Here is a 25953-nt window from a genome sequence, read left to right on the forward strand (position 1 = left end):
GCAGAAGACCTAAACAAGCAATTCTCCAATGAAGACATACAAATGGCCAGAAGGTACTTGAAAAAATGCTCAATATCACTAATTATCACAGAAATGCAAACCAAAACTACAATGAGGTATCACCTCACACCAGTCAGACAGAATGGCCATCATTCAAAAGTCCACAAGTGATTAATGCTGGAGACAATGTGGAGAAAAGGGAACCCTCCTACACTGTTGGTAGGAATGCAGTTTGGTGCAGCCATTATGGAAAACAGTATGGAGATTCCTCAAAAAGCTAAAAATAGACTTACCCCTATGATTCAGCAATCCTACTCCTGGAACTCTAATTTGAAAACATACATGCACCCCAATGTTCACAGCAGCACTATTTACAATAGCCAAGACATGGAAACAACCTAAATGTCCATTGACAGATGACTGGATAAAGAAGTTGGTATATTTATACAATGGAATACTACTTAGCCATAAAAAGAATAAAATAATGTCATTTGCAGCAACATGGATGGATCTGGAGATAGTCATTCTAAGTGAAGCAAGCCAGAAAGAGAAAGAAAAATACCATATAATATCATTCATATGCGGAATCTAAAAAAAAAAGATACAAATGAACTTATTTACAAAACAGAAACAGACTCACAGACAGCAAACAAACTTACGTGCCAGAGGGGGACGAGGGTGGGAAGGGAAAAATTAGGAGTTTGAGATTTGCAAACACTAATGACTATATATAAAGTAGATAAACAAGTTTATACTGTACAGCACAGGGAATTATACTCAGTATCTTGTAGTAATCTATAATGAAAAAGAATATGAAGACAAATATATGTATATTCATGTATGACCGAAACATTATGCTGTACACCAGAGACTGACACAACATTGTACACTGACTGTACTTCAATTTAAAAAAAAAACACAAAGAGAAAATAAGAGCAAGAAGTAAAGAAAACTAGAGGATCTGTCCAAAATGTCAAATGTCACGATGTAGGGATGCCAAAAAGAGAGTAGAGAAAACGGGGGTGGGATGAGATAAATCCTCAGTGACATAATTCAATAGAATTTCCTAGACCTGAAGAACAAGAGTTTGCAGCTGGGGGAGCCACTGAGGTGCCGGCGCAATGAATAAAAACAGAACCACAGCAATCTATACCATCACGAAATTCCACAAAGCCTACAAGTCATACAACTTTGTAAGGAACAAAAATTTTCCTAGAAAGGGTCAAGAATCAGAATGGCCTTGGTCTTCTCAAGCTATACTGGGGGCTAGAAGGGAAACATTTCTGACTCAGAATTCTCTGTGCAATCAACCTATCAATCAAGAGGTAGAATTAAGATATTCTCAGACCAATAAAGTCTCAAAACGTTTATTTTTTTCCCCTACTCAGGAAATTACCAGAGGATGGCCTCTTCCAAACAACAAAATAACCACAATGGCAAAAGGGGAGGAGGGGTTGCAGGGAGCACAACAAGAAAGAGGAATATGTAGAACAAAGGGAACCAGAGATACAAAGCGTGTGAGAGAGAGAGAGAGAGAGAGAGACAGACAGACAGACAGACAGACAGACAGACAAGACAGACAGACAGGAGATCCCAGGGGACCAGCTGTGCAGCCGGCCAGGAGAGTGGCCAGTCCAGATTAGAACAAGGCCAGAAGGCTCCAGGAAGGATTTCCTTGAGAAGTTTAAACAGATGGAAAACCTAATGGATTTGAATGTGTTGAGAGGTTTCCACAACTAGCAGGGAAATAAACACTTAGAAAAGAAAGCAAATAAAAAGCAAGGAAAGTATTAACTCTGGGGAAAACAAAAACTTAAGTTGGGAAGGAAAAGAAATTACAGTGACTCAGCTGTGAGTGTACTGACATAATCAATATTATAGCCCATTAATATTGTTCCAACCACAATCGTAAAATAAAAATCCAGTCTTCCATTGTAGAAAGTCAAGAAATAATGCCAAAAAATGGAAAAACCAAGAACTGACAAAATAAGCAGAGAGAGATATAGAGGGAAATTCTGAAAGAATCAGCTAAAAATAGGATCCCTGTTGTGACCACGAACAGCAGAAACATACACGGCAGGGAACCTATGACATTAATGACTTCTCGGGTGAGCAAAAACAGACTTGCATTTTTTTAAGCCACTACAAGTCAGGTCTTCTCTTACATGTAATAGCACCTATTCCTAAATGATAAAATTCCAGGAAGCAAATTTTCTGGTTGATACTGTTCACAGAAATTCTTTACTTTTAATAAATTCTTAACCTCACAGTTCATAGCAGAAGGAATTACTTCGATTATCCTGCTGTTACCAACCCTTCTTTTTTGGTAATTTTCCCCTCTGAGGCACCAATACCCCTGTGCTTACTCTCTTTCCTTTCCGCTGACATCCCCGGGGCCTCCTCTGCTCTCCTTCCCACATTTACTCTGCCCTTTGCCCCAAGCGCTATGAAATCAATTACTTATTACACTGCTAAGTAATGTCATTTCCTCTCATCCTTTTGTCACTCGGGCCTTGAAAGCAATAGCTCATCCATCTTCTTTTCAGAGCAAGGCTCAAATAAGTAGGTCTTAAAATCATCGCGACCTCAAGCTAGGTCTAATCAACTGGAACCAGGGGAAGGAGGAGAAGACATTTGTGTCAGTTTCTTGCATATGTTGGAATTATTTTCTTTGGCAGGAACATGTCACATTTTTTCTTTGTGACAGTCAGCAGAGCCGGTCACAGGGCTCCATAGTGGGCCAGTGACGAGGCTCGACAACCTGGCAATCTCACCATTATCCCAGTGCCCTGGTCTCAGCACGGCTGGAGTCAGATTACCCTTCTCTCCAGGAGAAAAAAAAATCATGTCTTCTGCATGGATTACACTGCACTCACAGCGTTTGGTTCAAAGAATAAATATCGGGCATTGTAGCGATGGCAGAACAATGCCAGAAAAATTCTGACACTAAGAGAGTTCATTTTTGTCTCCTTCTTTTTTTAGGAAACTGACATATCTTGATTTCTGTTTTCAGTATAGTTTTTTGCTTCTGAACAAGCAAGGGATTGATTTTCCTTGCTGTATATTAAGCTGTGATATTTTCCTTTTCTTGAATTGGACTAATAAGGAAAGATAAACAGGCCCATTTTCCCATAGTTAATTATTTTTAAAGTTATTATGGAAAATAAATTTTAAGGCTTAAAATGAAACTATTTTGACTCAGCATGAATGTTCAATTATTGTATTTTTTAAACCTTATGCAATAAAAGATTACAAAAGTAAATTGTAGTTATTAATTCATATACTTAAAGAATATATAAGAATTATAAACCTGAAGTAACTGTTCTTTCATTAAACCTCTCTCAGGGTTTCTTTCTAAAATATATCCCACTGGTGGGGCAACAATAGAAACCAATTATATCTAAATAAAAATAAATTGCATTTATCTGAAAAATGGCAAAATGTAGAGCAACCTATTATTTTTACCTGGTGCATACAGTCATACAGAAAAGCCTGGGTTTAATCACAAGAGGTACTGTAAAATACATTTGTGACATCCTCTAACCTAACTCACGCCTACATGAGAGATTGGTACATCCTATGAATTAAACATAAGTCCTGATTTATGTTCAGTTATCCCTCATATCAAAAACTACAGTCGCAGAGCTGTGTCACTGTGAATTCATTTAGTGATACTGATGAGACAGCCGGCACAGAGACTGAAAAGTAACCGCCGGCGCATAGCACAGCCCTATAAATCACTCCTGAGCAATAAATAACAAGTCATTAATTCATCGTAAGTCATGCTAAGAAGCTCAAACTACATATGTACCAGACTGTAAACAAGTGCCTCTGATACATTATTTGGAAAAGGCAATGTCTAGCATTAAAACAATTTTATAAGAGCAAAAATTCACTGAGTAGAATTAATCCATTGTAGATTTCCCTTGGCAGACATAACAGAATTTTTTTGAAAAAAAAACAGAAACAAACCCAAAACCTCTTTCATCCAGAGGGAAACACATTTCAGGTATTAATTCCAATGGAATTTTTTTAGTGTCCCAAATTATGAATCTGTCCAGTGAGTGATATAATGGTTCTGCCATAAAAGCCTTGAATAAGCTAATAGTATTTCTGTAAAGAATAAACCGGTGAGAATGAGGCTAGTTATTCACATGGTTTGCCTCCTTGCCTCCAGAGGACAAGGAGAAAATAAGCAGCTGTGGCCACAGCCACCTTGCTGTCTTAGGTGAATCAGAAAACATTTGCGTTCAAGTGACTTTCACTAACCTCTTCCTCCCCCACCAGTTCCCACCTGGTGAGCGCTCCCCAGCCCCTCCTTCTCCCCAGGCCCTCAGAAACGGGCCCTCAAGCTGCCCAGGGTGACACCATCTGGCCCCCACCTGGCCCCTCTGACCTTTGTGCAGATCCCAATGCCACACATTCGTCCGTCCTGCCTCCCCTACTCAGACTCCTGTCTCTGCCACTTGGCTGCTAAAGAGTCTTTCCAACAACTTCATTTCCAGATTTATTCCTCCCACGTAATGAATGTACAACGTAATGGGAATGGTTGGAAGAGCAGCCTAACAAAGTGGTGGATCTAAAGATAAGAACCTGTTTCAGACAGGGGAGGGACATTTTGAAAGAAAAGAAGGATCCTTTTTTTGTAGTTTGTAGCTGGCAAGCACTGGATTTGCCTAGGCTGTAGGATATTTGCATACATATAACAAAGACTAATCTTTCCTTTTTCTTACTGCTCTGCAATCTGTAATCAAGGAACTCTAAAAGAGGTCTCATCAGCAAAGAGTGCTAATCTGATCATTTATGCAGAGCCTGAATACAAGGGTCCTAGATACAGCAGCATTTTAACTATATTACGGTTTTCGTTTGTATCTAGTTTTCTGCTTAAAATCACCGTAAGGCCTCTTTTATCATTATTGCACTCTGATTCCGGCTTACCTAATATCTGTGTTTAAAAACGACTTCCTCTCTAGATACATCTGTTTGCATTTTTAAGCTTGGATTTTGCTGCTGTTGTTATTTCCTGACGATCACTAGGGACCTCTTGAGTGTTGTCTTGTTTCTCACTGGGGTTCAGTAACAAACACTTATCTATTTAGCATCACCTTAGAATTTAATTAACTTGCTGTTTTCTCTTGTTTCAGGTCAATAATGAGGATGTTAATACAGATGTGACATCAGTCTCCCTGGCAGGTCACTGGAAAGCTGTTCTCTTGCTGCACACATGGCCAATTATCCTCTCTGATCCTCTGAACAGTGGCTTTGTTTACTATTAAGGGGTAACATCCACATCCTTGTCAATTTGAAATAAAACTGCATGGGAACTAAGAGAAGATAACAGCCAACAGACAATGCTTTACGTCTTATGGTTACTGACGCCTGAGAGTATCAGCGAGGCACACACTGAGCACTTCTCCATGAACTCCTTTCCTTGTATTTTCCTCATCTTTTTTCACTGTTATCCTACTGTCACATACCAGTTTTGGCTCCTTCAATGAATCAGAAGGTCATAGCTTTTTTTCTTTTATTTAAAATTTTTATTTTCCCTTTTTTCTCCAAATAGTGGTTTTCCTAAACACTCAAAATAATACTTACTCATCAATGTATTAACCATTACCACATAAGTAGACTCCAGACTGTGGTGTTTTAAAGTAAGAATTTCTTTTTTTCCCGTGTTTGCTTGTTCTACTTTTACATGTAGTAACAATCAACTTTGTGTGGTCACTGGAAAAGCATCCGTTAAGGGTCCAAATTGGTCCAGGCTAAACCTGAGCTGTAGTCCTGCCTCTTACTGCCTACATAAACCAGCTGCATAATAAGAAAGCTATTTAAGTGCCCCAAGCCTCTAATTCTTCATATGTAAATTGGGGGTAATGATCCTGCTTATTTCCTTAGAGTGTTATGAAGACTAAACAAGAAGAATGAGATAAAGAGCCTAGAATAGTGGATGGCACACAGAGAGACACCTATGGAAGTACATATTCTTAGATAAAAATAAAGATGGATAACCTGACAAAAGATTTTTTTTTCTGATTTGGAATTTTATTCTGATTGACTTATAAACAAGTGAAGATTAAATTCTATACATTTATGAGTTAGTGCTCTACATTTGACAAATGACCTTCTTGGAAAGAATGCCTGAAACTGAGCCTATCTCAGAAAATCCAGAAGATAAGGTCACAGTCTACGTAAATTAATAAATCCAAGTGAAACATCCCCATTTTCATCCATAATCAGGGATTGTTATTGTGTTTAAGCGTAAACGCCTCACTGTTTTTGCTGCATTGCTAACATGAAGGAAAGATGGAGATCAAAAGGGTGGAGCTCGGCCTGCAATATGCCCTCGAGGGCCCAGCGGACCAAAGAGCTGAAGGGCTGCCACAGTGTGAAGAGGGAGGACGTGGAAGCCTTGGGTTCTGCCGCCGGCTGTCACCATCACTGGGTGACGCTGAATTAGCCTCTCTGGGCCTCAGTTTCCTATCTTTAAAATGAGAGTTTAGGTCTTTGTAGCTACTCTTAGACCTGAAGTTATTCCATGCTGAGAAAACTCTCTTATCAATACACCTACTTGGCAATGTTTCTAAAAAGGTAGCATTATCCAGGTTAATTTACACATCTTTAATTGTCCAGAGGAATGGCTAGTTGCAAAACAAATTAGGGATGGAGGAAAGTGTAGAAAGAAACAGAAACCATCTTTAAGATAATATAGAAGTATGTTGGAATCCTTGCTGTATGATTTTTCACTGTCAACTTTCAGCTGTTCAACTGTCATTCAAGCAACTCTATATACTGAAAAGATTTTTTCATAAAAGTGATCAAATTGTAGAAATGTGGACATATTTTTATAGAGCTATTTCTGAGTTCCTTTTGCTATGGAATTTCTCTTTTTTTCCCATTTTCAAATATTTATTTGAGGAATTCAACTCTCAACCCTACAATCGTATTTTGGCTAATATTTGACCTTGTAAAGTCTTTCACATTTCATGATGACATATGAAAGTTTTACTCTTTCTAGGCAAACAAAATAAATCTTTGCACATATATTGGAGTTTCTAAGACAGGCAGATGGGTGGATGTCCTTAAAATGTAATTTTCCTCAGATTTAAAGCAAAGAGTTCTACTTGATGCATCAAGTGAAAAGTAAATTATGAAAATTTAAATGTGTGAATATAATTACTCTATTTACCACAATTTTATTAATTTAACCATTTTATTTGCCATAATTCATACTTCTTGGTCAAAACTTTTACTGGACATTGTGAGAATTTTATACTTAAAAATGAAACTTTTACTTGTGGGTTAACATTGTCAGAAGTCATTCTTGTGAATTGGCAGAGGTGCAACAAAGTGTCACAATAATAACCACTTTGGTAGTCACTTTGTAAGTTAATTTTTTAAACCCAAAGACTTTTAAAAATTGGCACACTGAAGCATGTTACTTTAAAAAATCTCCATGAGAAAAACAGCAACTTTTTTAGAGATACTAATTATCCAAGGCTATGCTTATTCCTAACACTGCTGTACTGGACAGTTCCGTGTAAACAGATCTGAAACAACAAAAATGTATTTCAAAGGTACGTGATATTTAAATCCCCTGATAAAATCTTTCATAAAACACATTCTTTTTAAGTCCAATCATCTGTAATGTCCTGTAAGTTGAACTATTATACATCAAGTTCTCTAAAACAGAAAAAAGGCACTTCTGTATGCTCTAGATTTTTAACTTTATTTTCTCAGTGTAGGATTAGCAAAAAGGAGGCTGGAGCTTTCAAGACAGGGGTGATTATGTTAAAAAAAATTTTTAAATATCATCTTTTGCATAAAAACATAAAAAGATCATATGCAGGAAGTTATCTCTCAAAAGAAAAAAAAACTGATGTATAGTGGTTTTTCAGAGTCTTCTTCCTCTAGAAACACACATACACACACACACACACACACACTCTTTCCAAGGTCTTTCCATCAGGACTGATATAATATAGACTCCACACAAAAATAATTTTATCTGACACTGCAACCACTCTTCCAGGGACTTCTACCCATGAGATCATCATTCTTCTCTATCCAGTGGCCCTTGAGAGGCTCCCCAGAATTTGGAAGAGCATGTAAGCCACCACAACCCTGTTTGAAGCTGGAGACAATCTAAAATTGCTCCTTGGGTCTTCCTCTTGGAATCAAACTGATAACACATACCTTGCCATTTTGTAATAACGGCTCAAATTATTTCTCCTCTTATAGTTCTTTAATTTGTCTACATATTAATACTGATTTTGTCACTCCTCTGCTCACTCATGTTTATATCATCCCACAGTTTATACATGTGAAGGCAGCATTTCAGGTCCTAGAAGAGTCTAGTGTACCCATAAACTTGAATATTTCAGTGTGAATTCTCACTTCTAGGTGATTTATAAATCAGGGCATTGAGACCAAGGGCAGACAGATATCTACAGCCGCAGGCCAAGGTTCTAAATATGCGGCCAGGCCCTCTCTGTTTGATGTACTGCCTTGCTTTTGATAAAGCCATAGCTGAGATGAAGGCGAAAAAGTCATTACTCAGGTGAAAACTATGTTAATTTACAGATACTCCTACACGGTTAAAATGGTCAATATTAATCATGCCCACATTTGTGTTTGTACAGTAAACCATGATGTCTAAGAATCAGTCTGCAGGAGTTCCTTTGGGAAAAGCTTAAGAATATTTATATTAAGAATTTACTTTCCCAGTAAAGACGAATTAGAATATGGAAGACGGGGTAGACAACGACAATGCTATAAAAATAGCATTAATAGATAGAAAAATGTGTATGTCATCACTCATGACAATTTTAAAGGCTCTACTATAGGCCTATAACCATTAAATGATTAAGAATTAAGAAAGTGAATATTTATACAATATAAAAAAGCCACTCTCATTTATTTATGAAATTTATATTGTTTCCCTTACACAAGAAAAAAATGAGGATGCTACATTTGCATTATACAGCTGAAATAAAGATTTTTTTAAAAATGTAAACATATTTTTATGTGACTAACAGGCTCACTCACTACTGATGAGTTAGTTGCAAGGCTATGCATTCTAGGGAGCTTTAGCAAAGGGACAGGATATGTTGTTTTTCAACTGAATTAGTTTGCCTTATAAAACAGACGTTTCAAAGTCATTTATTGAAATTTAACAGTGGAACAGAAAACACTGCAAAGTGAGAGACAATGTTTTCTTAATTAATGTGATGACTAGGTAATTAGAACAACGATAGAGAAACTGGCATTTATCTTTATCAATAACTATCAAACATTATCATACAGAATTATCACTGTCAAAAGGTGGAAAGTTAACTATCATTAGTCTTTGTGATGCTGGCCTTAGTACAAAAATCGTATGATTTTATTTTAATCAGGTTGACTTCATAGCTTAGCTTTTCATTTTAATCAGGTCAAGTTCATAGTTTAATATGATGATAATATACTTTCATAATTAGGAGTGTGCAAAGAGCATTAGCTATAAGGTTGTTCATCATAAAGCTGTTACAACAGTGGCCGCTGGAAACAAAAAAAATGTTCATAAATAAGGGACTGATTAAACACATTATAGTACAGCCAGATAATGGAGTACTTTCCAGATGATGTTATAGATGGATATTTATCAGAAAAACACTTACAGTGTAGTGTTAGGTTTAAAAACAAAGCTGGGTTAGAAAACTGAATGTATGGTAGAACCCCAATTTTATAAAAAAAACAAAATTGAACAGCTACATGCGTCTAGAAAAATATACCCCAAAATACTTAGTATTATTTGTGAGGTAGTAGGAAGGAACATGTGTGTGTATGTATGTAGGCGTACAAGTGTCAGTGTGCATGTGTGTGTACAGACATAGGTATTCGCCTCGCTGTAGTTTTCAATGTTTGCTTCACTACATAAGCACTGCTTTCACAAACATAAAATAAAATTATTTTAAAACACATTTTAAAAGAAGTAGTATTTACTGTCAAGTTTAAACGTGAAAACCAAAGCCTGTTTGCAGCATATACTTGTTTATTGTCATTCTTTTAAATTGTAAGTCCAAACTAAGGCATTTTGCATTCTGACTCAAACATAAAATACAGAAAGCCAAAAAAAAAATTAAGCTGACACTTTTACAAAAAACAATGTCTGAAATAAACAATTGGCAGGAAAAAAGCATATATTCCAAATGTAGCTTGGATTTTAAAATACATCTATTTTTCAAAAATCTGATTTGGAGTTACCAAAGTGCAGTATGGAATTGAAACTACAAAATAAATTCTCCTTCAGAGAAAATTTTGATTCCCTTTGATCTTTCAAGAGGTCATCTCATAATGCTCCAAGTGACCTGTTTGGAAATCTCCCACTGCTATTTATTTGGATGGGCTATCTGATTGCACAACATATCTAAGAGCCATTGTACAAAATTAAAAAGAAAAACAAAACTATGTCTCAATGACAAAATTTAAAAAATTAAATCAGGAATTATTTCCCTTGCATTGATGATTCAGTACAGTTATTTATACTCTCAATTTCTACTAACAGGTTTCTGTTTTCCCGTAAGTCCATATATATTGCTTCATCTCCTTGTATCCAAGATCTTCAAACAGAAATGGACACTAAACATATTCTTCCATTTATAAATTCTGATGATATATAGATAATATAGATTCATTTGTTCATCCACTAGATATACCATATAAAAGTCCTTGTAAAACTATCCATGTCAACATATTAAAAAATTTCTCCACTGTGGCATTTATTATCAACTAGAAAGTCTGAAAAATAAAAAATATTTTAGTTTAATTTTTTAGAGTTAAGTGTTACCATGTAAAATGCCCTAAGATATATTTAACTTAGATTTCTTTATCAAAGTATAAAAATTTTGATAGCATTTCACTTTAACACCAAATAATAACGAATGTCATGGTTGGTATAATATTTAAAAGACTTGATATTTTCACCTAGTATGATTATAGGTACATTATTCTGTTCCACTTTTCCTTCCCCTACACAAAATGATTCCATGCCAAATCCCTTAAATTCCTCTTTTGAAGTTTAAAATTAATTCCCATGGTTACTTTTCTATAATCCCCCATCTTTCAGAAAATGCAAAATATGCTTATACTTTTTGAGAAATCAGATGAAATCCCAAATATCCCATGTATGGGCTATGCTTTTGAAAAGAAAAATGACACACTCGTTGTCTAAAAAGCTATTCATCAAGGAGTCTAATTCTGTAATTAATATGAACAAGGTAACAATTTGCTTTAAGTGTCCATTCATAAGGTTAAATCAATGTTAAATTACAAAGAACTTCCATGGAAATACACAAGACATACACATTGGTTCTAAACGAAATTCATTATGAGCAGCCCTATTATACTGAACGGCAAATGAATTCTTAATAATGAGGCATTTGAGGTGTTATAGGGAACTGGGGTTGACAAGAAAACCACTTAACTTCACTTTCTAATAATATTATAGCAAGTTACGTATAAAGCACCTACATTTTTCGATTTGGAAGAAAAACTTAAAAAAGAATGACATTTATCTAATCTTTTTAATATGGTATGTTTCCTGTACAGAGTTGTCAAAGGTTTCACTCTTTTATAAGCTCAACTTGCCCTAACCATCAGAAGTCCATAAGAACAGATGCTGGAATAATTAAAAACCTATCACTATAGACTCTTCCATCACATCACAGACTAGGAAAATGAAGGCGGTTTATGGGTGTCCTTGTCTCACTTTATCCACCTCTTCATGGTTGATGTGTGAGCTTTAATGTGCATCCTTGCACCTCTCCTCCGGCAGGAAGCCTGTCTCTGGGGATCACTTGCAGAAAATAGGACATTGAGTCCATAATTAAAGTAATCTCTTTCCAGGCAGATGCTGCAGTTGGCTCTGTTATCACATATTACAAAAGGCATCTTGAGGGTTATAAAATGTGCAGCAAATAGCTGTGGAGATGAGAAACAGCAATTTTTCATCTAATTTTGATCCATAGACATGTGAGCACTGTATTGCTACTTTTTGGTTTTAAGCCAAATAACTATTATGGTGCTGAGATGAGCCAGGCAGTAACCAAAATTAAGGAATACTTTAGCTTTTATCCTCAAAGTGAGAAAAGCTCTTTTGTATCCATCCTTGCACTTAGCAAATAAGGATGCCATCTCAAATCTGAGCATTAATGCCTGCAGGCAGATTTAGAAGAAAGGCTTATGTAGCTTAGCTTTATAGCCATACTTTCAATATATTTGCTTAAGTTAAAGCCAGGGGTTGATTAAGGGACCAGCCATCTTAACTTCTTTGCAACTACAGTGTACATTTTTAATTAGAATCATTTCTACTATTTATCTTTCATATAACATTTTAGGACATTGCTCTTTGAAATATATGTCAGCCTGGATAAGTAATATGTTCATATTAGCCATAATCCCTTCTATAAATACCAGTAGTGGAAACAAATGGAGGAGATTTGACTAACACATTTTTGTTTCCAGCTCAGGACTTGTCAATGTGGGTAACCAAAACCTAATCTCAATATTGTGAGGTGCAAAATGGATACGGAAGTAATTTTGTTTAATATTTATTTTTCAGTGCTAATAAGTAAGAGAACTTCTGAATACAAACTGATTCAATTTTAAAGAGATGATTTTAGAATTCCAGGAAAAATGTGGTTTAATTTTTTTTTATTTCCTCAAACTGCTTTTTTCCTTAAAAAAAATTTTAACAGCAAAGTTTTATGTAGACTTGGTTCTTTCAATTTAGAATGAAAACAAAAGGCCAGCTGCCACCAGTGCATGCCTGGTGGTTTGAAAAACATAGTAGGAACCCTAATTTTCTAACATAATCTTCTGGTATCTTTGTGCATTAATGCATTTTTTCATTTGTGTATTCATGCATTCACTTATCCATTCAACAAATAATTTTTATACTGTTTTTGTTCAAATAATTTTGTAATACTCCTTGTAACTGAAATATTAGAAAATATGTACTTGGTATTCTGCCACCTCAAAGGTACTTTTCAATTTTGCATGCTTCTCTCAGCTCTGTGTATATGCATGTTATTTTGCTTTTAGGTAATTATTTTATCCTTAATATTATTAACTGCGACTTGTTTTGGCTAATATTAATATAATGACACCAAATTTCTTTTGGTTAACATTTTTCTGGTATGTCTTTTTCCTTCTCTTTACTTTTAATGTTTTTGTGTCCTTATATTTAGGTTTGTCTCTTGTGTACTGCTGGATTTTTGAAATTGCGTTCTGAAAGTCATAGTGTCTTAACTGGTGAATTTAATCTGTTTACATTTATTGTGTGTATATACATATATATATCTACATATTTATATTATCTTATATTATATTCTATATTCATTCTTGTGCTTTTTATATTTGTCATTTTCATTTTCTTCTGTTGGATTAAGTTTTATTTAATCCTTCCATCTCATTTCCTATTTTGGAAGTTACACACTTATTTCTTTTCTATACATTTATGTTTTTAACAATCATCCTTAATTAAGCCTATAACCTTCTTCCAAAATAGCTGAAGGACCTTATAAAACTTTAATATTGGTATCCCAACTTACATATTGATGTTTCTTAGTATTTTGGTTATTACTTGCCTTTAAATTTTATCCTAAAAGTTATTGGTTTATATTATATATAAATATATTTGCATATTCAATGTTTATTTAGAATTTCTAATATGATTACTAGTTATTAATTACTGCATCACACCATAATTTCATGCATCTGACATCTTCTGAATTTGTTTTCTTTTTACTGAATTACATTCTTTAAAAACTTGTATTAAGCACTATTTACAATAGCCAAGACATGGAAACAACCTAGATGTCCATCACTAGGGGACTGGATAAAGAAGTTGTGGTATATTCATGCAATGGAATACTACTCAGTCATTAAAAAAATAAAATAATGCCATTTGCAGCAACATGGATAGACCTAGAGATTGTCATTCTAAGTGAAGTAAGCCAGAAAGAGAAAGAAAAATACCATATGACACCACTTACATGTGGAATCTAAAAAAGACACAAATGAACTTACTTATAAAACAGAAACAGATTCACAGACATAGAAAATAAACTTATGGTTATCAGTGGGGAAGGGGGTGGGAAGGGATAAATTGGGAATTCAAAATTTGCAGATACTAACTACTATATATAAAATAAACAGCAAGGTCCTACTATACAGCACAAAGCACTATTTTCAATATCTTGTAGTAACCTATAATGAAAAAATATGAAAAGGACTATATGTATGTTCATGTATGACTGCAACATTATCCTGTACACCAGAAACTGACACAGCATTGTAAACTGACTATAATTCAATTTAAAAAAAAAAAAACAAACTTGCTTTAAAATGATCTGTGTGTGGTAAAAACAATTAAACCCTATTTTTTTGAAAATGTCCTTATTTTGTTTTCACACTTGACTAATAATTTATCAAGGTACAGAAATCTGGGTTGACAATTATTTTCCTTCCCCACTTTGAAGACACTGTTCTGCTGTCATCTGGGATCTTTCATTGCTGATGAGAAGACCACTGCCAGATTAAATTTCTAGGTTATCTATCTTTTCTTTTTGGTTGCCTTTGAGATTCTTCTCTGTCTCTGATATTCTGAACATTCACTATGATTTATATTAGTGCCAAATTATTTTATTTATCTTGTTTAGATAAAAAGGCTCATGTTTTCCTTGATTCTGGAAAATCCTCCTTCTTTGTCTCCTGAAATATGTCTGTCTTCATTCTTTCTATTTTCCCTTTCTAATACTTCTATTGGTTGTTAATTTCTTAACTTGATGACCTGCACTGGGTTAATAATGCAAAACTAGACTCTTTACATGCGGAGAGTTTTTGCTTCACATAAGTGACTTATTTTTACCAAAGGCACCAGTGGCATGACAAGCTCCTTCACTGTTTTTCCAGGCAGAGTTGGAGAACACCTTGAGGCTCCAGATTCCACCCAGGGGCCCAGCTCCCACTCCCTCTCCTTCCCTGCCTCCTGCTGTCTTTGCACGGGCTCATGACTACAGCTCCAAGCCCCCCTCAGGGTAACACTCTAGGCCTAGGACCTAAATCCAGGTTAAAAACACCCGTGGGCCACCACCACGTCAGCTCCCACTTCCTGATCCAGCTTTGATAGCTCCCCTTTTCTCCAGAACCTCGTGTTTTCTTTTTCTTTTAAAATAGTTTTATATATATTTTAAACATTTATTCATTTTAACCAAAGTCTTTCTGTGATTTTAATGGAAAGAATTTCTGCCAGGCCAGCTCAATCTTCCATGATGCCAGAAGGCCTCTGCTAACATCATTTTAATGTGTTTGAAACTACAAAAATAATTTTTTATGCTTTTGTCACTTAATAGTCCAAGCATCTCCCATATTGCTATACTATCTTCCATAATTACTGTTTTAAAAGTGACCTAGAGTGGTAACTCAGGATGGTAGCTAAACGGACACATTTTGGATCTGAACAGACCAATCTCTGAGCTCTTCGAGCCCTTCAGTAATCGTGGTTCTGGGAGAGGAGAGGAAGCGTGCAGGCTGCCTGGTACACAGGTGCTCACTAGATGGAAGTTGATGTTTCTACTGCTACTATCATCATCATTATCATCAAATGGTATTCCAGATTCCATCATCACTCATTCTCCTATTAATAATGATTAGCCTTCCAGATGAGTTGCTTTTAAGTAGTAGGCATATGGTGGTAAATGTCATGGGCTAACGGCACATTTGAGAAGGCCCACAATTTAAAACACCGTGGCAGAGGCTGAGGGGACTGGCAGGGTCGGAGGAGAGGCTGAAACCCAGGGGTGGGAGCAAGGAGAGGCCAGGGTAGCCACAGAGCATCTCTGAGCCCTGAGCAGTGTACGAGAGGTAACCAGAGGGAACCTTCACCTGTCACACTTTGCCTACAGTTAGCCATAAAGTTAAGGACCACAGAAACTGCTGCACTGACAAATAAAATTAAAATGAATAGTTTGGTAGCCAGCTTTTTACATAAAACTGCTCTACTAGTCCAGGTTAGCAATTATGATAATTCAAGTTCACAGGACAACTGCAAAATCTTAGCTTTACTTTATTCCTTCCGTATGTCCTTTGAAATACATGGTTACCTTCTGTAAATGTTAAGGTAACAGTAGAAGAAAAAATAATTCATTTGATCCTCTAAATCAGTGCTGCCACCAGAACTCTCTATAATGAAGGAAATATTCTAGCTGTGTGCTGTCTAATATCATAGTCACTAGACATGCGTGGCTTTTGAGAACTTGAAATGTGGCTAGTGCAACTGAAGAACTGAATGCTTAATTTTATTTAACTTTAATTAATTTAAATTTAAATAGCCACACGTGGCTTGTACTTACCATGTTAAAAGTACAGTTTTGAACAAATTTTAGAATACATGTGTTTGTGTATATATGCATATAAGTGAATGTGTGTATAGACATATATATGCATATACACATATACCCATGTGTTTATAATACACATATATGTCTATATTTAAATACAAATGCATATCCAAACAAATCACAGAGGACAAGATAAGAAGCTACCACAATTTTATTTCCTATTCTTAATAATGTCTTAATAATCAATGATTTTACTAAAAGCAGTATTGAATAAAATTCTGCTGCTTTGATATATATTATGCAAGTGACTGTACTGGCAAACCATGGAGCTGTTGTTGCCATGAGAAAAGCTTATTCACCTGTTTCATAGACATCTTTGTCATCACTATTTTTGACTGTGTAAGCAGTTTGAAGGAAAAAATAATAATTTCACACTTGAGGTTTCTAAAACTGGTTCCATCACATTCTACTAATAGAGAAATAACTCAAATCTCTGCCCATATCTCATATAGAAACTTCCTATCAGACACAGAGAAATGCTAATCATTGTAATACAAATTTAGCTTTAGATTTACTGATTTGGTATTTCTGCTTTCGCAAATGGCAAGAAGTGCCAAGTGGAGTAGACATCTGGTCTAAACCACAAGGCCTTGTAGTGAGAAGCATTTCGTAGATTCCAAACCTCAGTCCACTTACTTAAGGACCCTCCACAAGTTATGATTCCATTACAGGAAGGGAAGGGAAGGAGGGAAGGAAGGGTTTGACATGGGGTTTTGTTTTGTTTCTAGAACTAACATTAGGAAAAACTACTATTTCTATATAAAAAGAAAAAAAGCAGAGACTTAAAAAAATTTACTAACAACTATTTACTGTGGGACAGAATTCCATAGATGGAAGTCCATCTTTGGACCCTAGTTAAAAATATTTCATTACTGAAATAGACACTCTTTCTCACTATAAAGCAGTTCTCCTTCTCTGATGTAAGTGTTACGGTTTTGATGCAAAGAAACGTGTCAAGTGAGACTTCAGAAGGTTGCCCTAATATAACCCATGCTGTTTACACTGTGGCTTTTTAGGAGAAAGAGACACAGGAAGGGAGAAAGGGGACAAGAAAAAAATGAATGGAGTAAAAAAATGCCTGTTGAATATCTGTTAATTCAAAAAAAAAATGTTGTACAATTAATATAACAAAAATAATATCTTCACACCTTCCTGGTGATAAATAGACATATTTTATCTCAGCATTTTACCACACCCCTAAAATGAAAAATTAAATCCCCAGGAAGCATCTTGACCTCATTTGCCAAAATGCTGATAAATAAGAACACACATTAGCCCCGGATCTTAGACTATCTCCTAATTGGCTGTTTAACTTTGATGAAAAACAGGAGGCTATGGGGAAATGAGAACTATCAGTTAGGCTTCAAGCCATTCACTTTTAAGGGTAGATTTTTGTTTTTTCATCTTGTCATTTAAAGGTATGTTTTGGAGCATCACTGAAATAATTGTCTCAAGTTGGGAAATGTCTGTTTGAAAAAAGAAAACTGGACCATGAGAAAAAAACCACAGACACGTGACTTAGGAGATAGATGAAATTCCTCCCGTGGAAAACAGCACATCTGGTTTTATCGACCAGTGTGGTTACGATCATTTCAGCCTTACATGAGAAGCAATTTATTTTTTCAGTAAGCTCCATGTAACCTAAAAAGTAAAATAACATTTGTATGGATCAACTGTTAGTATCCTTATCTACTGGTATGAATGCACTTCCCATAAACGCACCCATGGGGAAGTTTCTGATCTTCTTTCAAATGTTTAAGTAACAAGGCAAACATCTCCCATGTTTTCTTTTGATGGATTGGAATAAATGGGCAACCACACTATCTTTCATGAGGAATCCTCCAGACAGACTAGAACGGCTCTCATCAAAAATTAAAGGCACCAGAGATACACTCAAGGCAGCATTTCAAATCTCTGCATCTGTATTACTTTGCCCCTGGTCAGTGTTCAGAAACTACTAGTGTCTTCAATTTTTAAAAATTACTTCTTTTGTGTTCTTGTTTAGTGTACTTTTAAGGTCCCTCTAGGGGAATCTTCCTTTAAAATATCAAATGGTTAAATGTGGTCCACCTGTGCACATCTTTGCTTCCCTGAGTTCAATTCTTTGTTGCTGCTTCAGTATCTTAAATAGAACACCATTCGCTTCATTCTGTTCTCAGTTTTGAGGGAGTTCACTTAAGGTTCAATCAGTATTAATCTAGGCACAAATCTGATCTTCTTTTATGTTCCATTTTAATTCTAATATTATGCTAGCATCTTTGTCCAAGCAGTTAAATGTAAATCTAGTGGTGATCAGTTTTGCCCTTAATTCACATACTCCCGCCCTATATGCAATCCCCTTGTGACAAGGGGTGGGACATAGCCAGCATCCAAAGAACCAACCTACCTCATATATATCAAGGTCAGACCCATGTTTGACATATTAGTCTAACGTGTTCTCCACATTTCAGGAGTTTAAATCAGTGCCTTATAATATCTGAGTGAATTAGATAATATTACAGTATAGAGATAGATCTCAAAATAGGGATAGGAAACACATGTTGGCCACTTTAAAAAGCTTGAGAGATTCTAATACTATGTCACAAACTATTTAATTTTCATCGTATCGACACCATGTGTATTTTATCATAATAAAATAGGTAAGTGATGATTTTGGAGGCAAATGTAGTGAAGTGGCAAAAATCATCTGCTTGTAACTGGACTACCTCTGAATCCAGACTGTGTCAATCACCAGGTGAGTGATGTTAGGCAAGTTATATGACATCTCTGTACTTGGATTTACTCATCTGTAAACTGAGATAATAACAGCACCTACTTCATAGAATTCCTATAAGAATAAAATGGATTAAAAGATGAAAATCACTTCGAACAGTGGCTGGTACATTGTAAATTTTCCAAAATATTATTAATTAATTTTGCTGTTGTTATTTTACACCCCCTTTTTCCCTGGTAATTTCTCACTCACTTTTAGGGTTAGATGGCCTGGAGATTTCCTTCCTTCCTTCTTTTCTTCCCTCCTCCCCTTGTCTTGTCCCTACCTTTTCACACCCCTCCCTCCTCCTCCTTCCCTTCTTTCTCCTCCTCTTCCCTCTCCTCTCTCTGTCCTACCTCCTCATCCTTGGAATTTTTTAAAATTTGTATTAAAAAACTCTGGGTAATTAAGTGCCTCTTTTAATTTGAGGCTTACTAGTCGCTAAAGACAAATCGAACACAGAAGTGAAGATAAACTATACTATCATAAGATCTGGATACTACGTAGATCTCTGGATGAAATTATCACCTAAAATGTAAATGTTATCACTGGTGTCATAAACCTAATGACAAAATAATTTTACTTACTGATCCACTTTATATTTTTGTACCAGTACAGCCAGCAAATTTATCCTAGGGCATCCTCTTCTTTGTGCCTCTCTTTTGATTATTTTTTAATGAGAAAGACAGTAAAAACACTGCCCAAATGACTTTGGGGCTAAGTGGTTTACCAATATATAACAACCAATATATAACAATTATATAATGTACCACAGCACATTATATAATTGTTCGGGATTTCAGCTCAAATGTTCCATAATTCTTACTATGAGATTTTTAAAGAGGATTTAAATAGATAACTGGGTTTTAAAATCACAGAGTCTGGATCATACACTGGTTGTATTAACATGAGGCTGCAGAACTGGGTGCAATGTAGATTCAATCGCCAGCTCTAGAGGGACCATATACACAGTAAATGAGAAATACTAGTTGCTGGAGTTCTTCAAATCCAAGACACCATCAATCATAAGATTAAGAAATAAAATAAATGCTGCAATTTATAATCATAAGATGCCATCAAATGAAAGATGTAACTTTAGAGATTTCAAAATGTAAAAAAAAAATCTGTATTTTAGAATGAGTAAAATATATTATTCACTATTAAGAAATATTTATTGAGAAACTTCTATTGTCTATAGTTCAGTATTAGGAACTACTAAGTATGTAAAAATGCCTAACAGAGTCCCTGACCTTGGGAGATTTAAAATCCAGTTAAAAGATAAAACACATGTGAAAAATTAAATAATGAGATATGAATTAACTAATGATATGAAAACATTATACAAAATATATTACAAAAGCATATAAGTATGGCTGACATTTAATTTCTAAAAATTCTCCCTAACTTCAGTGAACACTTTAATTTTTGAAGTTAGTCAAAAAAGACAGAATCAAGTTATATTTATGTTCAAATGTCATAGGTTTTTGTGTTATTTTATGTTTGTTCAATGTTTAAAATGAGTGTTTAACATTAGCAATTCTCTTCAAGTATTGCCGGGCACATGCTAATTACAGCTACTAATTCATACATAGCTCTACTCAGCACATAATACATACTCTAGTAAGGAACAAAGGTAAGATGTTACGAGACTTTAGTTCAGAGAATTTCAAATGAATTGTTCAGTGGTCCATGTTCAGTCTTCAGTTTCCCTGCACTCTCTCACAAACCAGTTAGGAAAAGAGATCAACTAAAGCATTTTGCCAACACAGGAAGCAGCTACTAGATGTCCCATTCAACATAGGCATGGCTTAAGATAAGCGGAGACTTAATCATTTATTAAGAATGTGAAAAAGTGCAAATCGCACCATCAAAATTTTACTGATACAAGTGAGGGTGTGTAAACTTCTTTGTAGTCAGTAAAAATTACTTCTAACCACACTGTATATTTTTTTTCCAGCTGCTAAGAAAACATTTGTGTGCGGCTGACTTTAAATACCTAAGTTACTTCTCAGAAGAGAATACAATTTGATATCCCAGGAACAGTGAGGCCATAAGCCATCAAATATTATCTTAAGACAGATTCAATTAAAATCTATATCTATTCGTAAACAGGCAGTTCTATATTGTTGGCATAGATTTACTTTGCATTCTTTCAAAAAAAAAATTCTTGTTTTAAATGAGGAAGTTACGCATGGCAAGAATTTAAATTATCCTAACAAGGTGCCAACATGAGTAATATAAAGCATGTCAACAGAGAAAGTCAGCAATTACTACTAAACTAAAGAAAAAGACAACACTGAACCTCATATACAGTCGGCCCTCCATGTCTGCGAATTTTGCTTCCACTGTGGGCTGAATTTGTGGATGGGGAAACCGTGGATGCTGAGGGCCAGCTGTACCATGACGTTTTATATAAGGGACTTGAGTGTCTGTGGAAGGTACTAGAATGCACACACCCCTCCAACCAGAGAGACAGAGAGACGACTGTAATTCAAAGCACATTTTCTGTGATTTCTGTGTATGAGTTGTTCAACCAACTGTGGAGGAATCATGAAGTAATAAGAATTAGTCCCTGTTTAACCTAATCTAATGGAAAAGACAAGACAAGAAATTAACTTAAATAAGTATACAGTAAAATATAATCAGCATTATAATAGAGTTACAAGCAAAATGTGACAACACACACATCGCTTCTGCTGCTAATATCTTGGAAGGCTTTATAAAAGATTTTTTAAGAGTGCCAGCTTGAAGAATGAGTAGGAATTTCACTATTAGATTTGAAAGAAAAAAGCATTCTAGGCTAAGGGGAAAGTATGGAGAAAGAGAGAAAGTCATGAAATGTTTAGGGAATTGTGGGAAGTCCTGCTAATTTATGACCATCAGACATGCAGGCTTTGGGAGGTAAGAAAGGAGATGATAAACAGCAAGATTTGGAAGATCCTTCAAACCCATGCCAAAGGGATGGACTTTTGAAGGGAGTTTTAGGGTATCCAAGTTCCGAGTGATCAAACTTATGCCTTAGGAAGATTAACAGGACAACATCATGCAGAATGGACTGGAGCAGAAATAGGCTGCAGGTGAACAGACCAGGTAGGAAGCTACTGCAGTCATCTTAGCAAGAGGTGCTGGAAGAAAAGGGTTCAAGTGCAAAACACTTTCTGAGGGAGAAAATGATGAGACTAAATGTCAACCAGCTGGGCGATATGATGAGTCTGATGTGTGCAGCCTGAGTAACCCAGAGGATAGGCAGAAAGAGCATGCAATCAGTGATGTGTACAGACCCCTGACACTGAACTGTGTATTATTAAGGGCAAAGGAAAGGTAGTGGTAAATTTTGGAGTATGCAGTTTTATGGGATTTTTGTTGTCTGGGCAGAAGGTTGAAATAGAACCCCATTCAAGATGATTTCCAGCTCCGTTTCGCCTGACTGTCCATAGAAGAGCTGTTTCTGAACTGCCTTTGATCTTATCCCATTGGCCTACTCATCCATTCAACAAATATTTAGTGGCTGTGTCCTGTGTGTGCAGGGACTGTACTAGACAGCTGGGGTGAATCTGTAAACAAAAATAGAAAAGCATTCTTGCCTTCAAGAAATTAGCATTTCAGCAGGAACAGTCAGACAACAAATAACATACATCATTAAACGAAGTACATTATACGTTAGAAGTGAAAAAATGCAATGGAGGGAAAAAGAGATGACTGAGAAGGATGAAGAATGGTGACTATGGGGCAGGGCTCAGGGAATAGTCTATACTGAGAGATGTCACAGCCACAGCCTTTGGATCACAGTGCAGGGTTTATCTAAGGATGCTGTTGGGACACTGCTCACACTGCATTTCCCTGTTTCCTCCCAATGAAAGCACAGGAGAGATTCCTGAAGTTTCTACAGTGTCCTGACTTCTTACCACCATGCGTGAGCTAACTGATCACATTTTCTTCTTGGCACCAATGACTAGAAAGCTGAAGGCTGAATTTGTGGTCTTCTTCTAAACCATGGATGGAGCCTCACAGCATTTTTTGTACCTATTTTCATCTTATTTTCTGAACATCATGTTCCCATTACCTTGATTTCTTCACATACCCATCTCAGTGTGTTTCTTTGTCAGCTTAAATTCAATTTAGATCTCCTGAGGTATAAATAAATATGCAAAAATAAACTACTAAAATTACTTTTTTAAATACAGTTTTGGCCTCTTTTTGATGCCAAAATTAGTGGCTTTAATTAAGGTTAAACCTGTTAAAATAATACATTTAAATAGTTACTATATACGTAACCACATGAGAGGTTTATTTGTACTGGACAAGGACCCTATGGGGCCTTCCCGGGACAGACCACCCTGTCCTATACTTGCCTCTCATTTGTAGAAAAACTTTAGCCTCCTAGGCCTTCCCAGCGTTCCAAAGAATACATTTAAACAGGGAAGTGAGAAAATGCAGTAACAAAGGAAAACAGTCAAGCAAGACAAAATAATAATAGTTTAGCCATTAAACAAAGTCAAGGACCTTTAGTTCCTCCTCAAGGACGTTAGACAATATTCTGAGCCATACCCTTTGAGCTGCTCTGCAGATACTGAAACCCCCACCAGATGGAAGAAGTTCACTGTATGTACGCTGCCCACAAGCTCGCTGACCCCAGACCAGTGGGAACCAGAAGGCTGATGATGTTGACTTCTGATTACTTCACCACCAACCAAACAGAAGAATGTCCACAAGCTAATCATGTACCCAACAACCCTCTTCCTCACCCTGTCTTTAAACACCTTTCCCTGAAAGCCACCAGGGAGTTCGGGTCTTTTGAGAACTAGCTTCCTGGTCTCCTTGACTGGCGCCCTGTAATACATGCTGCACTTTCCTTCACCGCAGCCTGGTGTCAACAGATTGGCTTTACTGTGCGCAAGCGAGCAGATCCAAATTTGGTTCAATAATGTATTTGCCTTCTGCACCAGTCAGAAACACTTTGGGTACTTACATGAAATTCACGCAGCCTGTGCCAGCAGGTGGAGCAATCCAGACGAAGCTGAGGTTGGTTGTGGGCAGATGACTCACATGAGAGGCCACCACGCTGCACATGAACTGGTTGCCAAACTGGTGGTCAGACATGATCCCTGACAAACAGAAAGGAAGGGAAAATGTTATAAAAACAACAAAACAAAGTCTTGTCATGGCATAGCAATCTCTTCTGGACATTCTTCTTGTGTTAAGATTCATCGTGCTGTTTGGCTTCCCCATAAGTTATGCAATTTTCCACTTTCTATTGTTAAAAGGAAATTAATCACTTACAACATTATTGTTAAGGTGCGTCTACTAAATTCATTGCTATAGTATGTGCTTTACTTTGATTTTGTTGATTGGTCTTTGCCCATCACCGAAGACCCCCAGGACCACACCTGCAGTATAACAAGGCTGGATTTATTAGAAGTGTTTGCTGCAAGGGAGACCAAAGACTACCGGGAACTTGCAGGTATCTCAGTAAGAGGATGCGAGAAGGAGCTTGTTAGAGTATTAGGGCTTGTGTTAGGTTATTGTAGACAGTAGGGTGGTCAAGCCGGCCCAGGAATTTCCCGATTTTAGTACTGAAAGTCTTGTGTCCCGGGAACCCCATCGGTCTTGTGGAGAGGTTCCAGGGAAGGTGGTTTTGATTCTGGAGCCGGTACTAACTGAAAGTGGGAGCAATTTCAACACTGAGTATCTTAACACTTGTTACCTATGAGACACGGGGAATGGAGTAGGGCTGAAGCTGGAATTAAAACAAGCAGCAGCCACGTTAGCATGGAGAGAGGGATGTTGGTCATTTTGGGGGTTTGCACCATGTTCTTGCTCTTGTCTGTGTTCAGGCATGATTACAAAGTAGTCTTGTTTTTGCCTCAAACCATCATGGCCTCAGAGCAGCCTTGTCTGATGTGGATGACCTGTGAAAGTGCTCATGTTCAACATGAGAGTATCATGGCTGAGCCGTGAGTGCCAGGTCAGCTCCCAGCTGAGCTATCAGGAGGTGATTTTTTTTCTTTTTTTAATAAAGTGATTCTCTTAGGTTTACTTCAGATACAAAATATTAATAGGCAACTCAACAATAAGATAATGAACAACTCAATTTTTAAAAAGAGGCAAAAGATGTGAACAGATACCTCACTAAAAAAGATAATGCAGGTGAAAAAGAAACATACAAAAAGATGTTCAGCATCATACATCATTATAGAATTGCAAATTAAAACAAAGTTCAAAATATATGTCCACACAAAAACCTGTACTGCACTTAGATGTATATAGTGGTTTTATTCATAATTGTCAAAACTTGGAAGAAGCCAGGATGTGCTTTAGAAAATGAATGGATAAATAAACTGTGATACATCCAAACAATGGAATATTATTCAAAGCTAAAATGAAATGAGCTATTAATCCATGAAAAGACATGAATAAATACATGCATATTACCAAATGAAAGAAGCCAATTTGAAAGAACTACATACTATATGATTCTAACTCTGTGACATTCTGGAAAAGGCAAAATTATGGAGACAGTGGTTGCCATGGGTTAGGAGGGAGGGAGGGAGACAAGCACCAGCAGAGCACAGAGGATTTTTTTAGGCCAGTGGAACTACTCTGTATAAAGTTACAATGGTGGATACATATTGTTACGTATTTGTCAAAACATAGAGAACGTACAACACCAAGAATGAACCCTAATGTGAACTCTGTACTTTGAGTGGTAATGATGTCAGAGTAGGTTCCTGTTGTAACAAATATATCACTTGTGATGTGGGA

The 25953-nt window shown here is 36.3% G+C and overlaps 1 protein-coding gene across 1 annotated transcript in view; it reads right to left on the reverse strand.

Annotated features, from left to right (window-relative positions):
• The window catches only part of RELN (reelin), a 444598-nt gene that overhangs the window by 286425 nt on the left and 132220 nt on the right, over positions 1-25953 (reverse strand). Inside the window, exon 3 of the mRNA XM_031455857.2 lies at positions 24161-24296. Within this exon, the coding sequence (XP_031311717.2) occupies positions 24161-24296 (136 nt within the window). The remainder of the gene's footprint in view (positions 1-24160; positions 24297-25953) is intronic.

The sequence above is a fragment of the Camelus dromedarius genome, chromosome 7, assembly GCF_036321535.1.
Source record: "Camelus dromedarius isolate mCamDro1 chromosome 7, mCamDro1.pat, whole genome shotgun sequence".
In the NCBI taxonomy this organism is placed as follows: Eukaryota; Metazoa; Chordata; class Mammalia; order Artiodactyla; family Camelidae; genus Camelus; species Camelus dromedarius.